Genomic DNA, 23,041 nt, shown 5'->3' on the forward strand with positions numbered 1-23,041 from the left:
AAAGTTTTTGCGCTCTCATGAGGTGGTTTTTCAGACGTGTCGATATAGCAGTTTATCGCAAAAGTGTAATGGAAACATATTTTCCGCATTTGCACGTCATGGGAAAATGAGGGAGAAACGGTTCGATAAGCCGTGGCAAAACCTCCGCAGCAAGTGGAAAACTTTGAAGCAACGCTACCTAGCAGAAAGACGAGCGTTGTGCAAAAGCGGAGCCGGGTGAGAAGAACAGAGCATTTTTAATGGCAGAAATCGGTCCATGGTGACAGAATGCCTGTGTGTGTGCGCATTTGGCACAGCGGCGAGATGAGGGCACACACCGGTGCAGTGCTCCTGACTGAAGTGAATACAGTAAGATTGTGATTATTGCACCAAATCAGCCTTTTTCCCTCCATCTCTAAATCGGACCAGTTTTATTTCCTTTTTTCCTCTGTCTGTCGCGCTCACTGCATTCACCGCAGCCAGCAACATGTTGCCACTCTACATTTTCTTTTGAATTGATAATCAGGCTCGTTTCTATGCGTTGTAACTTCATGTGGTGATTTGCATTGACCATTGGTTGGATTTGAGCATGCAGGGGACGGCATATGGGGCAGATCCCCGTGCGTAATCACTGTGGCAGCTGCTGGTAACGGGGAATTGCGTTCAGGTGTGCGCGCCGTCACTCAAACTCAACTTCAATGGAAACGCCTGCAAGTTGCAATTGTACATTGTCGAAGTTGTAGAAATATGGCAATTATTTTGCGAAAAACTGTCATGGAAACACAGCTAGTGAGCGATGCCAGCAGCGACGTCCCCAGCGATGACGTCGCTAATGATGCCCCTCTAGTGATTCCCCCTACAGAACTAGGGTAGCGTTTAGTAGGGCGACGTCAGAGTAGGTTAGCCATGACTTTCTGCTCACTGTCTGCCTGTATAGGGAATCACTGTCGCTCTGCATCACTACAGTATGTCCTCTCTTTTGCCCTTGTCCTCGTTTGCTCTGTCGTTTATTTTTACATGTTTGGATGTTGCTATATATACAAGCCAGAAGGTGCAGGAGACTTTCTCCTAGTCTGTCATTTTGACAGACAGGGTCGTACACATTCTGTCCTTTCTATTATTACCTATGTTCCAATGAGACGGCCTGCAGATTTTTGCGTCATCGTTAAACCGTTAAATCTGTAAAAGACATCAAATATTGGGTAAACGTGACATAATACAAGCCTGTGTAAGAACGGGGTACGGTGGCGCAGTCGGTAGCGCTGTGGCCTCACAGCTAGAAGGTCCCGAGTTCGATTCTCGCCTGTGGGCGCTGGAGTTGTGACCCCCCCATATCTTCAGTGCCTACTGCCCAGGTGGGCTATCTCGTCGAAAGGGCCTTTCTGTGTGGAGTTTGCATGTTCTCCCCGTACCCCCCAGGGGGTTCCTCCGTACATAACCCCCCACTAAAAACATGCAGAAGATCGTCATCCGACCAGTGATGAAGTTGGTCCAATGATGGTCCAATGATGGTCCCCGGGCGCTGGAAAGAAAAAGCGACCACTGCTCCTGGCCTGCCCCCTGGAGGAAAAGGACAAGCCTGGATGGGTCAAATGCAGAGGACATATTTCACCGGCCACCGTCAGCATGAGTGTGTGTTGTGGCCGCATGCATGTGTTGTAGTGTGTTCGTGTGACAATAAAGACGGGCTTCCGTCTGAAATTGTGTTTTTAATCGTGTGTGTCAGTACGTTGTTTCCCTCTGCACACAGTTACTGAGAGTTGTAAAGCTCTTTTTTTCTTTCTTCTCTGCACCAATAGAAACGGTGAACTGCCAGCAGGTGGTGCTGGTGCTGGGCAGAAGAGTCCCACGAGACAGCAGGCATCATCTGGGTGAGAGTGAGGAGTCGGTGCTGATGGTGTTTAACAGCAGCCTGCCGCTGGAGGTCAAGGACCTCAACAAACACTGTGAGGTGAGAGAGGAGATGGCAGCCAAGATGAGAGAGCAGCTCCTCCAAGACTGAGCCGACAGATGAGTACGTATGTGCTACGTGTGTTTGTTTTTTCCTTTTCTTTGTTTTTTTTTACATTTGTTATTGCCGTTTATTTAGAATTGTATTGTCTGTAGAGAACTTTGTAGCCGTTTTGAGAAGTGCTATACAACATAGCAGTGACCTTTTTTTTTTTTTTTATCATTTTTTACAGAACGGACGTCGAAAAGGGATCGAATCTCCGGTGGATAAATGTAGCGGAAGTTTTACCTCATTTCCTGACAGCCATACTTTTCACTGCACTGCCCCCCCGACCAATGAGACTTAACAAAGACAACCGCCTTTCAAATGATTTGATTCCCCAAATGTATTTTTGTGATGCACACTTATGAAATAAGGTGCCATGTGTTTACCGGACATAGACGATATCGGTGTGATTTTTGAAGAGACATTTTTTTTAAAGGGACACAGATGATCTACTGTGTGTTGTGGTCAGGGCCACGGGCGATACAGATGTTCAGGAAAACCATTATGCTCCCAATAAAGAGAAATCTTTGTTTACCTGTGATATGCTATAGAGGGCAACAGGGAGCACCCACTTTTTCACCGCTCCCATTTCCGCAAGTGAATTCCTCATTCATTTCTCCATAGATAAGACATTTAGGAAAATCCTTATAATAAAGAGTTTTAAGCCTGGAATCATGAGCAGTGTTGGGGGTAACTCATTACAAAAGTAACATATTACATGTAATATATTACTTTTAGCAGTAACTCAGTAATATAACTTATTACTTATAGGATTTAAGTAATATTATACCAGTTACTTTGTCAAGTAACTCAAGTTACAAATTGAGTTACATTTCATTAAATCAAAGCACATAATAAAAAAGATACAATCATTTCCTAATCAAACTGTGTGTTTTTATGCAAATAACCACTATAGATGACAATAACAAAGGAAAAGAATATCATTTAGAATTTTGGATTGTTTACACTGACTTCAAGGCGGTTGAAATTATTTTTCAGGATGGTTCCGGGGCAGCGATGTCATTCTGCTGCTGCTGTTATTTTGGTGAAAGTAATGCAAAAGTAGTGTAATAAGTAACGAGTTACTTTACACAGAAAGTAGTATTGTAAAGTAACTTATTACTTTCAAATGAAAGTAACTAGTAATATGTAGTATATTACATTTTGAAAGTAACTTGCCCAACACTGATCATGAGTGACCGTAAAACATTTGAATCGGAGCGAAAACAAGACATAAAAACACGAGAAATAGTCGAAGATGTTTTCTCTCCCGTTTTTATTTCTCATAACTTTGCTTGGCTTGGTTCCGGGCTTAAAACTCTATAGGCCGGTAAGCATTTTCCCCAAACCTCTATGGAGAAATGAATGGGACTTTAGCTTGCGGAACAGGAGCCCCAAAAAAGTGGGCGGTCACTGTTGCGCTCGATAACCCCAGAAACTGGAAAGTAAGCCAAAGATTATTTATTCTGATGTCTGTCTGTGTGTTTACCAGTTGAGCTCATTGACGGCCTCGTCTGTTATGTGACTGCTTTTGTACTGTTTCTTTTCTTTGTCACCTTATGTAATATCAATGTCTGTAATGTTGTCAAGCAGAACACGGCAGTATTAAATTCTATTTTATGTAGTGATGGCACGCTGTCAAAGCATTGTTTCCAAAAAGAGCATGTGGAATCCCATTGTTTAAAAGTGAAAGTACTTCTCAAGTGACTTTTTAATTCTTTCATTTTACTTGAACAAATGATGAGAGAATTGTGGCTCTAGTACATTTGTTCATATAAAGCACATTATATAGAGAGGCAAAGTGAACCTCACTTCCTGCTTCAGCACTGTACCAGAGATTTTCTTCCGCAATTTATTTTCCCATAGACATTTCGTAAAATGCTTATAGAAATAGTTCAGCTATATTTAGAATAGGGAGAGACCATAGATCATTTCACTCGGAACAAAACTTTTTTATACGTTTTGGTCCGAGTAAAATGTTATACGATCTCTCCTGTTTCTAAATATATCTGAACCGTTTGGTTTGAACGAGTGAAACTATTTGTATACGCTTTTTATGAAATGTCTATGGGAAAATAAATGGCGGATGAAAATCTCTGGTACAGTGCTGAAGCAGGAAGTGACGTTCCACTTTGGCTCTCTATTCGTGGTGTGATGATGTACGGTAATGAAAACAGGAGTAATGGCATAAGTATTGATAATGACCCCTGAAAGTTGAATGTTTCCTTGAGTGAAACTGCAGTTTAGCTAGAAGAAAACGGACAACAGACAGCAGTGCCAAGAACGGACCATATTTGATCTTTAATCTCGACGGGGGGAAAAAGACATCGCATTTAAAGCAATTTCATGGAAAAAAGTATTTACAGGGAGGACTTTGCCCTCGTATACATACTGTAGACAGGACATTAGTAAAAAAAAAAAAAAAAAAGAGAGAGAGAGAGACCAGCGTTAAGGATTTGAAGCACTTCTGAACCATAAAAACACGGTGTTATGATATCCAAACTATTCAGATAAATATATTTATAATATTTATATATTATATTTACAGAATACCTTAAATATACAACGTCCACCATGTATTCTATAAACAAATATAAATTATTTAGGCACACTTTTTTTCTTCTTGAACAATCATGCCATCCTTTCGCCATTTAAACAAGTTGGTACTTGGGTCAGTATTGCATCCAAAGCCGCTACACTGCTACTAATCTCCTTACTTTTTCGGCCAGCAGGTGGGGGTCATAATGTACACTGGCCATTCGACAGCACAATGTGAAGCTGGCTCCATTCACACTGGCCACAGATGCATGAGGGGCGCGGTCCCGAGCTGACCTCTGACCTCTTCGCCCTCCAAACCCGCTCCTTTACACGCTCGATCCCCTCTGCAGACTCAACCCGCTCTCTTTACACCAGGGATACTCAACTTGCTTTGCCCGGGGGCCACTTTCGTGAAATGATAGAAGGCCAGGGGCCAGTTAATAAACAATCAATATACATTTTTCTGTAGCGGATTGTAGGTGTCAGACGGAGTTTAGTCTGACAATGTTGTGCACACCGGATAGTTACTTAGGTTAAGTACATACATAAGTGCCTGGGTAGCGAGCAGACGGCGGTATTTGACAATTTAGCAGCTAAATCATAGATTATTGAAAGATATTCCATATTCCAGACTGAAATGCTATAACAGAAGTGTGAGTATTGGCCAGAATTACATGAACATTTGGACACTTATTCAGCGGGTATCTTGCATGTTGCGTTCAGGTGCACTGTAAAAAAAAAAGAAGAAATTGCAATTCCATCACGGGCCACATAGTTGAGTATCACTGCTTTCCACGCTCCCCTCTGTAGACTCTTGTCCCGTAGGCTTGGCGGAGCAGCCACTTTATTGCTTACACCTATTCTATCCTGTAAGATCTACAAGGAGGAGTGGGCAAGGCCAGAGGGGACGAAGGGACTAGAGGTCAGCGTTGGACACAGCCAAGCGATGGGACAAGGGGGACAGACGAGGACGACGTTTATCCACACGCCCCTTTTTAAGGTAGACAGTCATATTAAGGTTCTGAGACAATATGTAGGAGAGAGCAGCTACGATATCTACAAAGAATATACAAGTACAAGTTAAAATATATATATACGGATGATTCCGCCGACTGCACGCAGTGGGGTAGGGGGAGTGGATTGGCCAACGGTACACCGGGGGGGCGGGGTTTAAGGACCGCTTTTCAACCAGCTTTGTATCATTACAAAATCACTAGTATATATGCAAATGAGCCATGTTTCACTTCCCTCCATCAGCTCCCTGTTCATTGGCGGAACTTCCTGGTCCAGATGATGATGTCATAATGACCTCATTTGGAGTGGACCAAGTTCCGTGACTGAGCGGGGAGCTCTGAGTCGAGGAGGGAAGTTAACCGTTGCTCATTTGCATAGCATACCACTGACTTGCTTATATACAAAGCGACCCTTTACAGTCGCTCTATAAGTCAGACTCGGGCATGTCCGGCATGTTGGCCATCAGGTAGCCGATGCCGTAGCGGCCGTTGGGTGCGGTGTCTGCGTCGGTGCCCCCTCCTCCTCCTCCTCCTCCTCCGCTGCCCGGCTTGCGGTAGATGCCGCCCGGCATGGGCGAGGGCGCCTCGCTGCCGGGCGACTTGCCGTGGATGAGGCTGGTGTCGTCGCCCTCGTCGCCGGGCCCCCGGGCGCTCTCCTTGATGATGCGACCCTTCTTGTAGGAGACGGTGGAGAGGCCGCCGGCGGCGCCGTCGTCGATGATGTTGAAGTAGCGCAGGACAAAGACCACGGGCACGGGCAAGATGGCCGCCACCACCAGGGAGATGCAGACCACGATGCCCCACGGAGGGAAGGCCACAGTCTGCTCGCTGGCCTGGTGGACGCACAACACAAGAAGAGCAGGGTTTACGTCGATGGATGCAGAGGTTAGACAAAGGCACGAGAGTTTTCTCCAGGGTTCCTTGAAAGTTTGTGAATTTGATCAAAAAAAATGTTTTAGTTAATATTTTAATTTTTTTCAAAATAGACATACAAAGACATGGGTCGTTGAAACTGCTTGAATTGATATACTCTCTTGATGATCTGATCAAACAGATGCTTGGCTGTCTGTGGTCATGTGGTGGACACATCCTGTTGTTACAGGAGTTACAGTAAAAGACGCCACGTGTTTACCAGTCAAAACAACCCCCCACCCCCACCCCCCCGTTTATAGCTCCGCCTCCTTTACTTTGAATCCTTTAATTAGCTTTTTAGTTGTTCCAGGATCACCGCGCAGGAGAAACTTCCACCCCCCCATTTGATCCTCGCTCCCCCGGAGGGGCGAGGCGGCGACGTTGACTCACCGTTTCCTGTATCCAGGCACTGTAGCTGGGCGGGGTCATGACCAGCTGGATGAAGCTGGAGCCCAGGAGCACCAGGAGCAGGATGGGCGTCACGTACTTCCACATGTAGTAGTAGAAACGGAACGGCGTGAAGCCCAGCATGTCCTTCAGGTCTTCAAAGAACCTGCGAGGAGCACAGCGGGAGGTGAGATCAAGACGGTGGTGGTGAAGAATTCACAATGGTTGATGTTGTTTATGTTTCATACAGTAAACCCCATGGCCTTTTGCCTTTATGGATTTGAATGGTCCAAACATAGACCCATATGACGTGAAAATAACCACTCGCTAGTTTCAAAATAAGATGATTGTGTCCTCATCGATGATTCACTATGGTTTGATGTTTAGGTTTCGTCAACCTGATGGCCTTTATGTTGCTGTTACAGCTCCATTTGGATGGTGTGGCTCCAAAAACATATTCTTAAAAGGACTCACGAAAACACGTCATTTCCCAGCAGAGGAGGTGGTTGGGTTCAGGTTTGGGGTCACTGAGGTTATGGTTATGGTTACGAGTGACGACCCAATGCAAACCCAACGAGAATGTGCATCAGGCACACAAAACAAGAATGCATGAAATGGCGTGTTTTTAGGGAGTCCCATTACCTGATATATATATTTTTCTGATTTCCCCCCATTTTCTAGCCAAATGTCTGGCCAATTTCCCCCCCTGTTGCCCTGGTCACTGCTCCACCCTCTGCCGATCTGGGGAGAGCCGTAGACTAGCACCATGCTTCCTCCCACACATGCGCAGTTGCCAGCCACTTCTTTTCACCTGACAGCGGGGAGCTTCGTAGCACGTGGCACGTGGGAGGATCACGCTATTCCCACCAGTTCCCTTCCGCCCCGACCAGGCACCCCGACTGACCAGAGGAGGCGCTAGTGCAGCGACCAGGACACATACCCTCAAGCCGGCTTCCCACCGGCAGACACAGCCAATCGTGCCTGTATGGACAACCAAGCCAACCAAGGTAACACGGGGGCGTGAACCTGTGACCCTCGTGTTGGTAGGCAGGGAATCTACCGCTACTCTACCTGAAAATGACTTCTCACTAGTTCAAAAATGTAGATTATGTCCTCAAATTTATTTGGCATTTTCTAGGCAACTTTTTAATGCGTTAATGCTAATATGATATTTACAGTCATGTAAGCAAACAGATTTTTAAGAGTAGGTGTAATTTTCTTCGAATGGTGGATTTCTTATTTTGGAACTAAACTTGTCTTGAGGATCTAGGATATGTAGTGTAAACGTTGAAATCAAATAGTCTAAGTGAACCTAATGAAAGTCATGTGTGTGTCACATACTTGTCCGTCCCGTAGACCCAGGCGATAGCCACGTTCTCCAGGGTGACCACTATGAGCAGAGGCAGAGTGGCTGAGTAGTCGTCAAACATGGCCACAAAGTAATTCCCTGAGCGCTGAACAAACACCAGACCAATGGAGAAGGCCAGCAGGCAGCATCCCACTGCAGGAGAAGATTAGATACATCAGGATGACACCAAGAAACACACACAGATTTGACATAAATGACAACTTAAGTTCACTGCACATATACTGACACATAATGGTAGAGTACATATCACATACTTAGGGACATAATACTGTAGTGTCCCACATGGGACTTGATCTACTCATACCAGGTGTGTGTGTGTGTGTGTGTGTGTGTGTGTGTGTGTGTGTGTGTGTGTGTGTGTGTGTGTGTGTGTGTGTGTGTGTGTGTGTGTGTGTGTGTGTGTGTGTGTGTGTGTGTGTGTGTCTGTCTGTCTGTCTGTCTGTCTGTCTGTCTGTCTGTCTGTGTCCTTCACATAACTCAAGAACTGATGGACTGGTGGATGTGTTGCTGGCGATCCGAGGAAGTGTCGGATTTGGTGCCATTAGGAACGTGCCCGAATTCCACGCCATTCAATCGGAACCAATCAGAACACGGTGACGGGATCCAGATGGAGTGTGCTCTACCGATGTGAACAGGTATGTTTTGAACGTGCACTCTGCGCCAGTTTGTACTAAGTGTGATCGTTGTTCCAACTCAAAATTGGAGCAGTTTATTTCGTTTACAGCTGCTGGTATTAGAAATGTAAAAGTATTTGCCTCCAAATGATGCACTCATATCAAAATTATACAGAAATTGCATCTCATGTCTTTACGGTTCATCAAAGGGTATTATTATTATTATTATTATTATTATTATTATTATTATTATTATTATTATTATATGGGGCCATTGGAGATTATCCATTAAATCCCAAATAAGTAGAGTAAGTTTGTGTCAAAAGGCCAAAACAGAAAAGCTCATATCATGTTCAGCAGCTTTTTAACACATTTAGTGGAGATGAGCTGTGTAGTAACTTAGTCTGCTCTTCTCTTCACTTTGATGGAAAGTCATCTCATGGTCTCCTTGTGCAAGAAGTTGTTTTGAATACTTGTGGATGCTCTCATCTAGTCTATTAGATCACATCAGAGAGTCACCACATTACTCATAGTGCGAGTTCATCAGGAAATGCTAACCTGCATCAGCTAGCTAGAGGACTGGTGTCTTGAGTCAAGTGATGTAGAACTTTGATAGAAGTTTGGATTGTGTAACTTCCTGGACATGATGTTTTCTGTTGTCTGCTGCTCTGCTAGCTAGATTGAAGAATTGTTTTTTTTCCTCTCCATTCACTGACTGTATTGAGGTCTGAACAGGTCTTAAAATCACACTTCTTATAGCACATAAACGAAGCCAAACGAAGCAGATTCTGACTACGATATATACATTTATTTATAATTAAAAAAAATCACACCCAGGTGTTGAAGTAAGAGGTGCAGGTTTGCGCAGGTCAGACCCATAGACTTCTGCCCCACCCCCCCTCTCTCTGACACTGTGTGTGTGCGTGTGAGTGTTTCACCGGCTTTGAGCTGTGGCGCTTTCTGTCTCCGCCCTCCTTTCCTTGTAGAGCCAGGGGGGAGGGGCCTAGGCTAAATCTCGTGCTCACATCTCGCCGCACTGTTCAAATCTCGGTGAGAACGGATGGACACACAATGTCACTTATAGAAGCGGCTGCACTGCTTAAAAACGAGTCATGCTGAAATGGTTTTAAGTGAAAAGGAGATAAGTGTGTAGTGTGCAGGCAAAAAAGGAGGGAGAAAAGACTTTGACAAAGCAAATTCTGCCCATAGATAACAGATTCGTTGCTCACTTTTTTGGACTGCTAAAGTTCAACATCACTTTATGGGCACACTGGTTGTTTTGAGAATTGCCCCCCTGTCACGCTGTGGTTTACCGTAAGATCTCTCTCACCTGTGAGGAACTCCTTGCGGACTTTGAAGGTGTCTATGAGCGGCGTGAGGATGCCCTCGATGGTGCCGAACATGCTGCCCAGGCCCAGGTTGACCAGCATGAGGAAGAACATGACGGACCAGAAGGGCGAGGCTGGGAAGTGGGTCATGGCCTCTGTGAAGGCTATGAAGGCCAAGCCGGTGCCCTGGACCGCCTGGGGAGGGAACGGCACGGGAAGAAGGAAGGAATATGTAATGATGTATTCAAATGGCAAAGTGCTGGAGAACTTTCTGAATAGGGATTTAACATGTGATTTAATATACGGTACTGTAATATTGCATACTGCAGTAGGGCTGCGACTAACCATTATTTATATTGTCAATTAATCTGTCGATTATTTTCTTGGTTAATCAATGTTGCTTTTTCTAAAATGTCAGAAAAGGTTGAAAATTAAGTCGATCAGTGTTTCCCAAAGCCGAGGTGACATCCTCAAATGTCTTGTTTTCTCCACAACCCAAAGATATTCACTTTACTCTCATAGAGGAGAAAAGAAACCAGGAAATATTCACATTTAAGAAGCTGGAGTCAGAGAATTTTGACTTTTTTCTTTCGTAAAGAAAATACTCAAATCGATGAATTAATTAATTAATTATCAAAATAGTTGGCGATTAATTTAATGGTCTATACTGCAGCATTATGCAGACTATTAAAAAAAGTGGCTCATGAAATGTTCAACTTCAATAGAATCAATCTGTATTTTTAGGTTTTGTCATTTCAGTGTTTTGGTATTTTTCCATGAGTAAGAACTCTCTAAACCGTGTTTGAACATAATTGTGGTTTGACGACCCCGCCTACCTCCCACATTAGATTGTCTAGACTGTCAACGTCACGTCTGATCCTCCAGGTAGACTAACACTGCTACTGACTAAGCCTTTCCTCTGCATTTCCTCATCAGTACGGACCTTGTTGAGCTCCTCCTCGATGCTGCAGGAGTCCAGGCCCAGCTGGGTGTAATCGCTCTCCGTCACCCCTCTGAAGATGTCGGTCATCTGCTGGTAGTCCTCAGCGCTGACATGACTGCTTAAGTTGATGTGGTGCGGGATCAGGTGTTCGTTGATCCCATTCCCCAACAATGCCACAATCTTCTTGGTGTTCCTGAGAAAGAAGCCCAAACGGATGAACACTTGTTTATAGGGACACAAGATGCCAGTTGAACTTCTTTAAAGCTGCACTCCGTGTTGCCAGATACAGCTGAAAATGCACTGTTCAAAAACCGCCCGCGCAACTGCAGCTCTATGTAAATAAGCGACTCTGTCCACCCGCCCAAGCCCATTTCCCTTCGCACGATGTAAACCAAAACAGCCCAATTGGCAGAAAACTGCCCAACCTGGCAACACTGGCTGTACTGCCCATCTTTTCTAGTTGGCAGCTCCAAATGGCAGCGCAAGGTAACTGGTACACCTGCAAATCATGTAACATGATGTGAGTCTTCTGCACAAAGCACGCTCTCTCTCTCACACACACACACACACACACACACACACACACACACACACAGCACACACACACACACGCACACACACAGCACGCTCACACACAAACACACACACAGCACGCTCAGGTTCACCAGTCCAGCCGCTCGCTGACCTGACGGATCAGAATTTGTATTTTATTTTTATTTATTTATTTATTTAGGGCAAGATCAGCCAATAGCAAAATTCGAAAGCAATAGCCTGGGTTCAACCAGTAGAGGGCAGTCACTATGCATATTATAACACAATATATAGAATTCAAATACTTTGCATTAATGTCAACATTTGGACCTGAATCCATGAACACTAGATTGGTTTTCGGGGAGAAAAAAAAAAGTGGTTTGGGGTTTGAGTTACTTTTTGTCACTAAGATTAGTCAGAATTAACAGAATTTCTGTTGGATAAATAGTGTATCTAAAGAGGATGGAACACTGGAGACACTGCTGGAACGTTCAGAGAGTCAAGTGATGAAATCGTATCCCTCAAGAACCACACGACACGAGTGGATCAACTTCTGCCACAGCTTTCTCTCCTGTGTCTCTTCTACTGCTTCTCTCTGTACATGTTCTACTGCTTCTCTCTGTACATGTTCTACTCTGTGTCTTCCTACTGCTTCTCTCTGTACATCTTCTACTGTGACACAATAATCCTGTGTCTTCCCTACTGCTTCTCTCTGTACATGTTCTACTCTGACACAATAATCCTGTGTCTCTTCTACTGCTTCTCTCTGTACATGTTCTACTCTGACACAATAATCCTGTGTCTTCCCTACTGCTTCTCTCTGTACATGTTCTACTCTGACACAATAAGCCATTTATTTGACTATCAACATTGGGTGTGTATATTCACATGTGATTTGGCTTTTAAGCTCTACACAGTACACACAGTTGCAGTCCAGTTTGGAAATAACTGAAGTGGGGATGCAAAATATTGGATTTTTTGCAGATATCTGATATGCCGCTATTTTCCAACTATTGATACTGATATCTGCACACACACACACACACACACCCCCCCCCAACATGAGAGACCACATAACATTTCACTCTGACCAAAACCTAAAAAAACTGCGGATTTAAAGAAAATATTTTTTCGATTATGTTTTTTTTAAGTTTTGGTCCGATTGAAATGTTCTATGAATAATAATAATAATAAATTCAATATATATAGCACACTTTAAAATCCAAGGACTTCACAAGGTGCTATGGTCTCTCCCGATTCTAAATATATCTGAACCGTTTGGTTTGACCAAGTAAAACTATTTTCATAAAGCATTTTACAAAATCTCTATGGGAAAATAAATGGCTGGATGAAAATCTCTGGTACAGTGCTGAAGCAGGAAGTAGGCGGTCACTTTGCCTCTCTATTGGCCGATAGCGATGACGTGCCGAGACCATGGTGCAGCCCCTACTTTGAAGGCGGGAGAACGCTCGTACTCACAGTGCGACGCATTTGGCATTCATGATGTTGGCCTTGAAGCCCAGCACGGCGAACACCACCAGGGTGGCCAGCACGGAGGTGAAGAAGTTGATGAAGGACACCAGGACGGCGTCAAAGTGGCAGTTGTTGTCCCGCTTGTTGTAGCTGGAGAAGGCGATGACGCCGCCGAAGCCCAGGCCCAGGGCGAAGAACACCTGCGTGGCCGCCTCTCGCCACACCTTGGCCTCCAGCATGATCTCCAGCTACAAACAAACAGGTCACAATGAGAAGGCATTTAGTCCAAAAGTACAATACATTTACAGGGTTCTACCACACCATACTGACAGAGGCACTCTTCACTCCAACGCTCATGGTCGAGACTTCCAACCTCGTCATGGAGGTCACTTCAGGGCTCTGAGGTCCTTGTGTGCGCCTGGCTGAATCACAGGAATTGTCCTGTGTACTCTGGTAATGGTGAGACCCAAAACGTACTCCTTCAATAAGAGCTACACACGTCTCCGTGTCATTATGCGTCTGGACCCGGGTTTCGGCACCAAACTGTTGTAAGAATTATCTTACTTACTAAATAACCAACTCTATTTGCTTAAAAGAATCCATGATTTATTACTGAAACATGCGCATGGAAGCATCCACTACATCCCAAATCTCGTAGCTGTAATACTTCCGGTTACAAGGGTTTCGACTGTATTTAATACACCAAGAAGGAGGAGGTGGAGACTATATTAACATACAAGGGAGGGGTTTACTAAACCACTCCTTATAGCTTAATTTTGGGTTATCTTACGACATATGTCTTGGTGACATTGTTGCAGATTAACACGGTACATACATAGCAATAAAGTTGTGGACCAGTGATGTCATTCATGCACAACATTGACATCACTGGTCCACACCGTATCTCAAATCAACTCTCAATAACTGTCAAACTAAATGAATGTCTGCAAAACTGTTTATGAGATTATGTGCAAAATAAATCGGCATTGAAAATAGGTGGAGTGTTCCTTTAATTTTGATCCCCTAACCATATTCACACTTTTTTTTCCCTTTTTCGCATGGATGCCTAACCGAGCACAAAGCAGACGTGAAGCTGTGATGGTCATGTGATGTGTCGGTGCTGAAGCTGTGATGGTCATGTGACGTGTCGGTGCTGAAGCTGTGATGGTCATGTGACGTGTCGGTGCTGAAGCTGTGATGGTCATGTGACGTGTCGGTGCTGAAGCTGGCGTTTGAAGTGGTGAGATGTCAGCTGATGAGACAGACTGTGCTGTGTGAGCCAGCATCTTATCATCAACTCAGCCACTCTGTTTCCATGGTGACGGAGCTGCTGCCCAAATTGGCTCCGTGGCACGAGGTGCCATTGGCTTGTTGCTGCAGAGAAGCTAGCCTATTACAGCGCAGATCCCATTTTTTGAGTTCACAACTTCACACACAAGTGTGAACATGTGTTTGATCCCTGCTGCTTACCTTGGGTGTGAACATGTGTCTGATCCCTGCTGCTTACCTTGGGTGTGAACATGTGTCTGATCCCTGCTGCTTACCTTGGGTGTGAACATGTGTCTGATCCCTGCTGCTTACCTTGGGTGTGAACATGTGTCTGATCCCTGCTGCTTACCTTGGGTGTGAACATGTGTCTGATCCCTGCTGCTTACCTTGGGTGTGAACATGTGTTTGATCCCTGCTGCTTACCTTGGGTGTGAACATGTGTCTGATCCCTGCTGCTTACCTTGGGTGTGAACATGTGTTTGATCCCGTCCACGGAGCCCTTGAGGAGCAGTGCCCGAACCAGGAAGCAGATCAGCACAAGGTACGGAAACAGGGAGCTGAAGTACATCACCTGCAACCAAACGGTACAACTTAGTTAGACACACACACAAAGACACACACACACACACACACACAACTCGCAAACCTGTAAGCCCACGGCACAGTAGTGTGGCCATTCAGCTTGATGGCACCACGCCCGCTCCCACCACCCACATCCCCCTAGCCACCCCTCGAATCCCGACTCTACCACCTTCCTATCCTGAGCTACGGCCCCTTTCCTCTAGCACCTCCCCCCCCGCCCGCCCCATCCTTGCCCCCCTCCTCCCAACCCCCACATCCCCCTAGCCACTCCCCCTAGCCACCACTCGAATCCCGACTCTCTACCGCCCCCTACTGTACCCCTTTTTTGGAATAATAGTAAAGGCATCAAAATTGTGAAACAACACAAATGAAATTGTGCAGTGACCAAAAAGAGTGCATGGTCCCACAGACACTTATAGGACTTTGCTTGACATCTTACATGGACTTTTACATGGACATGATCCCACAGACACAACCCCCCTCCCACATTATACATCACTTAAGGACTTATTGATAATTTTTAAAGGTCTGTTACTTTGCACTTTATCATTTATCATTTGAACATTCTTTCTGTTTGCTCTGTATCTTTGTATTTCTTGTGGTCTCTGCACAAAGACACATTCCTCGTTTGTAACATGTTTATGTACTATGGCTATTGGCTATTGGCTATTAAGAAAACAATCTTGATCTAAACTTGATCTTGATCTTGATCTTGACTTAGTTGCATTTCACCAAGTCCATGTAGATCATTTATGATGCATGTGTCTTTCATATCCAACTCATCAGTAGCACTTCTCATAGGTTTCTACAGGGCTGATTAGCACCCTGAGGTGCTGGCAAGGAGCTAAAGGCTGTGTGGAAAATACCTGTCACATGACACCAGCAGACAAGGAAGCAGTGTGTGATCCTCTGGCCTAAATATCTGCACGGTGCTGAGCATGAAGATTTGACAGGAACTTCAAACTATGTAAAATAATTATGTAAAATGATAAGGTTCTATCTGCCTTTGTTGGTCATGAACGTATTCTATGAGTGCCTGTCGATGTGTGTGGTGTTATGCATTCATTTATTGAAAATAATTATTTTTGAGTCTGTAATGTCTCTCAAACAAACGGAGCCATCTCCATTTAACTCAATGGATGCTGAAAACATTGACGCTCAATATCTGAGAACTATCCTGAAGGCAGATAAGAACCTTATCATTCTAAGATCAAACCCTGCAAGAGTAACACTTGTTACAGAGTAACACTTGTTACAGGGTGACACTTGTTACAGGGTGACACTTGTTACAGAGTAACACTTGTTACAGGGTGACACTTGTTACAGGGTGACACTTGTTACAGAGTAACACTTGTTACAGAGTAACACTTTAATGTGAACAATGTGAAAGTGATTCTTTCTTTCTCCCAATTCCTATTTTGCTCGAAGGTCCCCTGTTTGCAATTAAGAGCTGATTTGAGGACCGTCGTTAACTCTTGTCCTTTCTTTTCATAGCATGATGGCAGTTCTAGTTTATTCAAAGACAAGAAACTCCAAAGCGATATTTTGAGTGATGTACCATGAAACTTCTGTAACCAAGATCAGTAGGGTGCTGCTAGGCCAATGACGGCAGCAGCTCAGCCCACGCAAGTGCTTTTGTCCCCTAATCTGACAGTGGGCCTCTCCTGTCTTTTCTGCTGTATTATCTGGGCATTCCTGTGTGTAGGAGGGGAGGTGGCAGAGCAGAGTCAAGCCCCACACACTGACGCACGGGCTGGGAGGCGTGGCAGTGGGCTGGGAGGCGTGGCAGTGGGCTGTGGGTGTGAGGTTGAGTCATTAGTGGAGTTGATGATAGGGGGTGCACCGATCACGTTTTTTTGCCACCGATCACCGATTGCCGATCGATCGCCTATGGGAAATATCTGCCCGACCGATCACCGATTACCGATCACCGATCACCGATCATATATAAACTCCCCCAAAAAAGTTTGGAAACGTTATTTTAGGTAGATTATTTCTCCCCTTTAATAATACCAATTGGCATTGTATTTTATATCGTTGGAAAGCCTGATTAGTGATAGGGCTTTTTTTTATTTAAAAAAAAAGAATAAAAAAAGAATAATAATATAAAAAGATATCGGCAATCAGCCGAAATATCGGCAATCAGCCGATCGCATATTTGAGGTCAAAATCCACCGATACAGATCGCTTGCCGATCGATCGGTGCACCCCTAGTGGATGATTCAGAGACACGGTGGTCCATGTCCATGTGGCTCTGAGGGAGACACCTCTCATCTCAAAGGGATCATTTATATCGGCCAAGGTCATTTTATGTTGTTGTTGTTTTTTTACAGATTATGAAAGTGCAGATTCTAAGCTTTCAAATGATGTCATACATTGAAATCTGAAAATAGTTGAAGAAGATCTGCTTATTTGAACGTCCGTACTCCCAAAAGCAACACGCAGAGAAAATCACCCTGAAAGTTGGTGAACAAGCTTGGTTTGCCCTGAGCAGCTTAGTTTGCTAACAAATTATTAAAGTATTTAGTGATCCTAAAACTGGTGTTTGTTATATTGGGCGCATTCTTCGACATCTAAATGACATATGACCCCCCCCCCCCCCCCCACACCCAAAAACAAAAAAAACAAACCTTTATCTTGACTTATGCGATTTCACTGTCACATGTATTCTAATCTGATATTTGACAGTTCAATGAACGTTTTCTCAACGGTGGATCCGAACATCCTCGTCAGCCTGTGTGTCATTTTCTGAAAGGCTTCCATCTTTTGTGCTCTTTGAATGAAACCACAATCACGACCTTGGTCACGACGAAGCCAAACAGGCTGTTATCTCCACTGATAGTGGTAGTTATCTGCTCCGTCTGTTCTATCAAAAAGCCCTTTTATTTTGAAAAGTTACATGTCACGGCAGACAGCATGTGCTTGTTGCCAACGTCATGTTCTGAGAATCATTATCTACACTGTGGTATCCCTCCCCCCCTCCCCCAACATGACAGAAGGGCGTGTGTAAATCATAGACCGTATCATAAATATGGACGTAGTTATCGTGAGGTCACCCATTGGTTTGTCGACTCCCGTTTTGAAGCTAGTTTGGCATTTTCACCGTCGCCATCTTGGTTATTTGGAACCAAAAGGGGTGTAAATCTGGACGAGAAGAGCCGCAGAGCCTCCTGCTATTGGTCCGCGATCAGAGAACTGCGTGATCACTGGACAGGAGACCTGTCAATCACGCCCCAAAACATAGTCAATGTGAATGGGACCATAATGTACTAAATGAACATCAGGCTGTATTTGAGAAAAGTGAAGACCTGAAACTACAGATTGAGACCATCAACTCATTAGGAAAGTGTTCACTGAGGTCATAAATCAAGTGAGAAGTAGGATCATTTTCCCATTGACTTCCATACAATCTGACTTCTTTTCGGAGCCGTTGGAGTCGCCCCTGCAGTGGCCATTAGAAAGAATACAGGTTTAAGTTACTTCTGCATTGGGTTCATTTTTCATGAACGGATCGCTACCCCCTTGGTAATTGCTGATATTCTTCATATACAGAGGATTCATACTTTGAAGGCTAAGTGTTAGAATTGTTTTTTATATGAATTGTGTGCTTTTTACTGAACAAATAATTGGTTACATTGATTGGTTTTCAACATCTTTGCAAATGTATTCTTTACTAGGCATCTCACGGCTGCGCACGCTCGATTCCTAGGCTCGCCCGCTGTGCGGGCTCGCTTCGCCCGCCCTGCAGCTCGCCCGCTGTGCGGCCTCGCCCGCAGCTCGGCTGCTGCGTGGGCCGGCCTCGCCTGATCTATTAGCATGCGCAGCGCAGAATTGCCCAACTTCGCATCACTGATGACATCACTCACTGATGACATCACAACTGCTCGAGTGACCACATGACATCATCACTGAGGACATCATCACTGATGACATCACTGATGACATCGTCGCTGATATGACATCATCACTGATGACATCACATCATTAGGTAATTAGGGCAATTACCTAATTGAAAAATCCGGCTCCTTCAGGTCACCCACACGGGTGCTCTTTACACAGTTTCAGCCCAATCACACCTAAAATGACATAGCTGTGGCCTCATCCATTGTGGGACAAACATTTAAACAAACAAACAGACAGACAGAGCCCACTTACTCCCTTTTTATCATGATGATGATGATATGATATCTTGCAGAGACTTTTCTCATTATTTCACCAAATGCATGTTGAGTCCTCTCTCTCCTGCCATAAGCCAAACATGCTCCTGTCTGTCCCCCTCTTTTGCTGCACTCTTGACAATCAAGCCCAGCCAAAAGAGCGCGTGTAACCATGGTCACCTCCCTTTCACACCCACCCACACACAGAGATGGGCGAGCGAGGCGGTGTGGATATTCCTCTGGAAAGGCTTTTGTGAACATGGAGAGAGAGAGAGAGAGAGGCCATTAATATTCTTTTGTACGTCAGGCTGTGATGAAGCTTCAAACACACGTCAAGCTGCAGCCCTGAAAGAAAGGAAAGTTCACGGCCACTTCCACTCCAGCCAACTCCAAAGGCCATGGAGACACACAGCCTATCTGGAGAGGCCATGGAGACACACAGCCTAGCTGGAGAGGCCATGGAGACACACAGCCTAGCTGGAGAGGCCATGGAGACACACAGCCTAGCTGGAGAGGCCATGGAGACACACAGCCTATCTGGAGAGGCCATGGAGACACACAGCCTAGCTGGAGAGGCCATGTAGACACACAGCCTAGCTGGAGAGGCCATGGAGACACTCAGCCTAGCTGGAGAGGCCATGGAGACACACACACAGTGTAGCTGGAGAGGCCATGGAGACACTCAGCATAGCTGGAGAGGCCATGGAGACACACAGCCTAGCTGGAGAGGCCATGGAGACACACACACAGTCTAGCTGGAGAGGCCATGGAGACACACAGCCTAGCTGGAGAGGCCATGGTGACACTCAGCGTAGCTGGAGAGGCCATGGAGACACTCAGCAGCCTAGCTGGAGAGGCCATGGAGACACTCAGCCTAGCTGGAGAGGCCATGGAGACACTCAGCCTAGCTGGAGAGGCCATGGTGACACTCAGCCTAGCTGGAGGACACCCATCTGGCTCGCTCTCTGCCATTACCCACCAGCTTGGGTGGCTCCCATTTGCCCTTTTACACAGACGAGTGGCTGTTGCTTTTGTTAACCCATTGATACCTGATGCAGCATTTGTGTGTGTATCCCTTTAAGACCGCGAACCGCGTTAACGCGGTTCGCGGTCTTAAAGGGATACGCACACAAATGAGGGATATACACACAAATTCTGCATCAGGTATCAATGGGTTAAACACAAAGGACTATAATCTCTGTAAGAGGCAGTCAGTCGTATATTTCATGTTTTTCAATGATACGTATAATCGTGCCGTAAATATGATTTACGACTGATCCAACGACACGACTTTATGAGAGCTGAGTATAATGACAGCATGGCAGTCAGTCATGACGATGATAATGGTAAGAGATCACGATGGTGAGGACTGTGGTTATCAGTGACATTTCACGCCAGGCAACAGGGTGTGGTCGTCGGTCAGTGGCCCGAGATTAAAGTCGAGCTGAACCCAAGAATGGCTTTTCTTTTCTTTTAGTTCACATACCTGGGTATGCAGTGCACCTATTTAATAATGTATGCACACAAAATCACAACAATCTAATTTCTTTAGTTTTTCACACTTTTTCACATCAAAAGTTCGTTTTTCAAGATCTCACTGATAACAGTAATTTACAGTTTGCTGACGTCACCCTGTACTATTAGATTTCTACCCCATTTCAACCAATCATATCACGACATGCAGCTGTCATGTCAATAATTTTCTCTTCCAAATGAAGTAGAAAATGGCGCCTAGTGCCTGTCATCTGGCAGAATTCATATCCCATAAACTAACTACTAACTTGGCCAATTGTTAGAAACATGGATAAAAAACAAAAACTATAATCTCTAAGAATGCAAAGAAATGTAACTGGCTCGTTAAAACGCGCATTGCAGGGATATCGTATCGTTATAGCAGCGATAATGGCGCGCGCATCCGAGAGCTTGGTTGTCAGGGGTCGCACCTCGGAGATTCCAGGCCGACGTGCTGCACTCCTCCCGTCAAAAGGCTCTTCCCGAGGGGAGCGCCACAACATACTGAATCCCACTCGATTTGGAGGCGGAACACGCCAGGATTGGCCAAAGCCCAATCCAGTCCCCAGAATTGTCAAATAAAATCATCAACATGATACTATGATATATAGTATATATATGACATGATATATATATATATATATATATATATATATATATATATATATATATATATATATATATATATATATATATATATATATATATATCTGCAGCGGAGCCAAACGGCAGACGGCTGTTGTCGGGATAAGACCCCAGCGATCGGAGGGACAATGGCTGAATCGAAGGGGGAAAAAGTTGTGAAGCTAGCCAGCAGACAGCCACGTTTCCCACACCATCACACCACCAAACTAAAGGAAGGTTCTAATAATAGGCTACTGGTCAACCTGCAAAAAAGTACCAGAGATTTTCATCCGCCATTTATTTTCCCATCGACATTTCGTAAAATGCGTATAAAAAGAGTTTTACTGGTTCAAACCAAACGGTACAGATATATTTAGAAACAGGAGAGATCACATAACATTTCACTCCGACCAAAACGTTAAAAAAAATGCGGGTTTGAAGAAAATATTTTTTCGACGTTATTTTTTTGGTCCGATTGAAATGTTCTATGGTCTCTCCCGATTATAGCGTTAGCTGAACCGTTTCGTTTGAAATGTCTATGGAAAAATAAATGGCGGATGAAGATCTCTGGTACAGTGCTGAAGCAGGAAGTAGGCGGTCACTTTGCCTCTCTATAGTAATCTTGACCTGACACACTTTGTTGTGACGCAGCTAGGCCTGACACCAGGAGCTGGGGTAGTACCAAAATCAAACGTGACTTTAGCATCAAAGCATATTCTGGGAAGATTAAACTAACCATTTCACCAATTAGTGCAACCTTGACTCTGACCTTGGCAGCACAGCAGCTAATGCTCGTCATATGATATGAGAAAACTTGCAAGGATAAAGATGACCTGGAAAAAGAGAGTAGCAGCCGGGTGCGTTGCAAGCAAACGCCAACCTTTAGCCGGTGTGGGCTAATCCTTCCGGATGCTAGTCACGCTATTGTCAGCTCTGCTAACACTAAGCTAGGCGAAAGTGAGCGAAGCTAGAAATGTGGGGAAAAGATCACATGGCTCAGATCTAAGACTGCATCATTAGAGAGATGTGTCAAACGACATTACAGTAGTCAGTCAGCGGGGGCCATTAGACCAAGCATCCATGATATAAGCCCATCCACCTTCAGGTGAGCTCATTCCATGAGAGGATTCTCCGACACACGTGGCCTTGAAATGGCCCTTTGTTTCAATCACTGCTCTCCATTTGGCAGGGTACAGACCCCTCTTATTCATGTCGATGGTACAGGCCGGCAGGCTATATTTGAGTCGTTATCTAGGCCATTGGTTTTCAAAGTGGGGGCCGCCAGGGGGCACTAGCTAGGGGGGCCTCAGCAAATGAATGGAAATGTAAAAAACACAAAAAAAACATCTTTATGGGGAAGTAAATCATTCTGTTATATTTGTATAATATTGTACAATATTGCAATATATTATAATTGTTTTATAGTTTAATAACAAAAGAATACAATATCTTCTTTATTATAGACAAAGGGTAAAAGGTGTATGTAGCCTATACAGTATTTATGTTTTTCTTTTAACTACAAACATAAATAAACGTCAACTTGAAACTATGTTTCAACTACCACACACAGCCTATAATATTATAGCCTATGTTTATTTTTTTAGACCGGCTCGCGGCCCGGTACCAAATGCATTGCGGCCCGGTAGCGGTCCGTGGCCCGGTGGTTGGGGACCACTGGTCTAGACGAGCTACTGTAGCAACAGATAACACAATCACTGATGTGGGCTTGTATCATGGCCAGGAAGCTACAAGGTGCTACCAAAGGTCCATCTCACTTTAAAGCCTCATTGCTCCAGTGGAGCTGCTCAATGGAC

At 44.7% G+C, this 23,041-nt stretch overlaps 2 protein-coding genes across 2 annotated transcripts in view; one reads left to right on the plus strand and one right to left on the minus strand.

The window, feature by feature from the left end:
• The window catches only part of lrrk2 (leucine-rich repeat kinase 2), a gene marked incomplete at its 5' end in the record, with an annotated part of 86,077 nt that extends 83,510 nt beyond the window's left edge, over nt 1-2,567 (plus strand). Inside the window, 2 exons of the mRNA XM_083663295.1 lie at nt 1,779-1,993; nt 2,163-2,567. Coding sequence (XP_083519421.1) covers nt 1,779-1,981 — 203 coding nt within the window. The 3' untranslated portion in view covers nt 1,982-1,993; nt 2,163-2,567. The remainder of the gene's footprint in view (nt 1-1,778; nt 1,994-2,162) is intronic.
• Nucleotides 2,568-4,314: 1,747 nt separating this feature from the next.
• slc6a15 (solute carrier family 6 member 15) overlaps nt 4,315-23,041 on the minus strand; it is a 40,660-nt gene continuing 21,933 nt past the window's right edge. The window contains exons 6-12 of the mRNA XM_083663168.1: nt 14,813-14,923; nt 13,090-13,331; nt 11,080-11,272; nt 10,139-10,331; nt 8,167-8,326; nt 6,829-6,991; nt 4,315-6,359 (exon numbers count right to left, since the gene is read on the minus strand). Of these exons, the coding sequence (XP_083519294.1) occupies nt 5,952-6,359; nt 6,829-6,991; nt 8,167-8,326; nt 10,139-10,331; nt 11,080-11,272; nt 13,090-13,331; nt 14,813-14,923 (1,470 nt within the window). The 3' untranslated portion in view covers nt 4,315-5,951. The remainder of the gene's footprint in view (nt 6,360-6,828; nt 6,992-8,166; nt 8,327-10,138; nt 10,332-11,079; nt 11,273-13,089; nt 13,332-14,812; nt 14,924-23,041) is intronic.

This window comes from Poromitra crassiceps (assembly GCF_964638095.1).
Source record: "Poromitra crassiceps genome assembly, chromosome: 30".
NCBI classification, from domain to species: Eukaryota; Metazoa; Chordata; class Actinopteri; order Beryciformes; family Melamphaidae; genus Poromitra; species Poromitra crassiceps.